Here is a 2,214-nt window from a genome sequence, read left to right on the forward strand (position 1 = left end):
AAGTGGTGGGGCTTAGCATGTGGGAGGCCTTGGGTTTAATCCCAGTACTGTAAAGAAAAGCATAAAGACTTTAATGAGTCCTGTAAAAAAAAAAAAAAAAAAAAAAAGTGAGGGCCAGAGGGAAGCAAGGGGGAGGAGTACAAAATCACAGTGCCAAGTGGAACTTTCAAAATGAAATTCTTGGACCGGGGAGATGGCTCAGTAGGATAAGTGCTTGACTGGCAAACACAAGAATCTGAGTTCAATCCCCGGTTCTGCCAAAAAAAAAAAAAAATTCTTCTACAAATAAGCGACTTCTCCAGCTTCCTCCATAACCAGGATCCACTCCTCAGTCCAGAGGCAGTGGCAAAACAAGCAGGTGCCGCACTTCCTTTCCTCAGGAAGGTGACATGGAGCCAAAGATGCTGGAAGCCGGAACAGAGACATGGGCCTCTGCACTGGATCTCCCTGCTGCCCTTTACTGTAGAGGCCCCTCACCCACCTGTACATGGGGAGACAGAGGCTGACTGGGCTCCTCCTTGGAGGAGCTGGCTGTGGGTCCTTTGTTCATCTACAGAAATATATAGCTGCCTTTAATCTGGCCATGGCAAGCACAGGAATCAGGAATCCCAGTGGCCAGGAACATGGCGGTGGCTGCGCTGTCACAGCTGCCCTGTGTGGTTGCACATCAGTGACTGGAGCTGGTGGGTGTCATTCCTTAGCGTAAAATACTAGAAACTACTAACAAGCCCATGGTTCAGGCCTCACAGGGTGCCATGAGTGGGAGATGAGGCTCAGCGACACAGAGTCTAGGTGGCTACTTGGGATGAGGGTGTAGGTGCCTGAGTGGCATAAGGGAACTTTGGCGTGGTGGAAAAAGGAACTTCAGTTTGGGGGGGAGTGGTTTGCAAGGAGGCTCTGTGACCACCTCCCTCCCTGGGAGGCAGGAGGGGGAGGACAGAAGCCGGCAATGAAGGTTCGGGTGCTTTTTTTTTTTTGGCCGAACTAGGGTTTGAACTCAGACCCTTGCGCTTGCCAGGGAAGTGCTCATTCTACTGAGCCATGTCCCTGGTCCTTAGGGGTTCGGGTCTTGATCCACCTCGGGCTGCAGGACAAGGGAACCACCGGGGGCTGAAGACAGCTGTCGTTTATGTTCTCACAGTTCTGGAGCCAGGAGTCCAGGGCGAAGGAGAGCTGGGGAAGGCCTTCCCGGCCAGAATGAAGCTTAGCGGGGCCGCCCCAATCTGTCATCTGGGCCGGACGCCCTCTGCCTGCCCCCATCACCGATGCTGTCCCCGTAGGCTCAAGCCCAGGGCCAGTAACATTCGGGGCACACACTGGGCTCCCGAGGTCAGTCCTCTCCCAACTGGATTGGGGGGCGCACCTACTCTGATGTGACTGCACCTACAATTAACCTGTTTCCAAGTAAGGCCACACTTACGGGTACCCGGGATTAAGACCGCAACCGACACTTTCAGGGGACATAAACCGGACCCTACCTTCACGCCAAGCAAGGAAAGGCAGCAAGGCTGGGGCAGGGCCAGGCCGAGCAGCCAGAGGGGAAGTTGGATCCGGGCCTGGCCTCTCGCCTCCAATCCCAGCTCCAGGTGGCAGCCTGGGGCCGGCCGTAGAGGCGGCGGGGGCGGCTGCGGGCAGCAGGCTGAGGCGGGCGGAGGCTGAGGCGGGCGGAGGCTGAGGCGGGCGGAGGCTGAGGCGGGCGGAGGCTGAGGCGGGCGGAGGCTGAGGCAGGCGGAGGCTGAGGCGGCGGTAGGCTGAGGCGGGCGGAGGCTGAGGCAGGCGGAGGCTGAAGCGGCGGTAGGCTGAGGCGGGCGGAAGGCGGAGGCGGCGGGGGCGGCTGCGGGCAGCAGGCTGAGGCGGGCGGCAGGCTGAGGCGGGCGGAGGCTGAAGCGGCGGTAGGCTGAGGCGGGCGGAGGCTGAGGCGGGCGGAGGCGCCGGTCGCCCTCCGGCGCTCGCCGCCTCAGTTACAGCTCGGTCCGACACGGCCCATTGCCTCGGGGCGCAGCTCGGACACTCCGCTCCACGGTCACCGGGAGCAGCGCGACGCGGATCCGGAGGGCGTGAGGCGGGACTCGCTTCCCGCAGCTTCTCGGTCTCCTGAGACCGGCGGGACACTGCAGGAGCCTCCTGGGTCTGGAGAGCCCGGGCACACAGGACGCAGCGCAGACTCACCCTCCCGGCGGCTGGAGGCTGCGGGCTGCGGCGCCCAGAAGGAAG

General features: G+C 60.8%; 1 protein-coding gene across 1 annotated transcript in view; it reads left to right on the top strand.

Annotated features, from left to right (window-relative positions):
- The first annotated feature begins 623 nt into the window (after positions 1–623).
- The window catches only part of Tmem42 (transmembrane protein 42), a 5,350-nt gene continuing 3,759 nt past the window's right edge, over positions 624–2,214 (top strand). The window contains exon 1 of the mRNA XM_023700643.1: positions 624–670. Coding sequence (XP_023556411.1) covers positions 624–670 — 47 coding nt within the window. The remainder of the gene's footprint in view (positions 671–2,214) is intronic.

Source organism: Octodon degus, unplaced genomic scaffold, assembly GCF_000260255.1.
Source record: "Octodon degus isolate 3935 unplaced genomic scaffold, OctDeg1.0 scaffold00126, whole genome shotgun sequence".
Taxonomy (NCBI): domain Eukaryota; kingdom Metazoa; phylum Chordata; class Mammalia; order Rodentia; family Octodontidae; genus Octodon; species Octodon degus.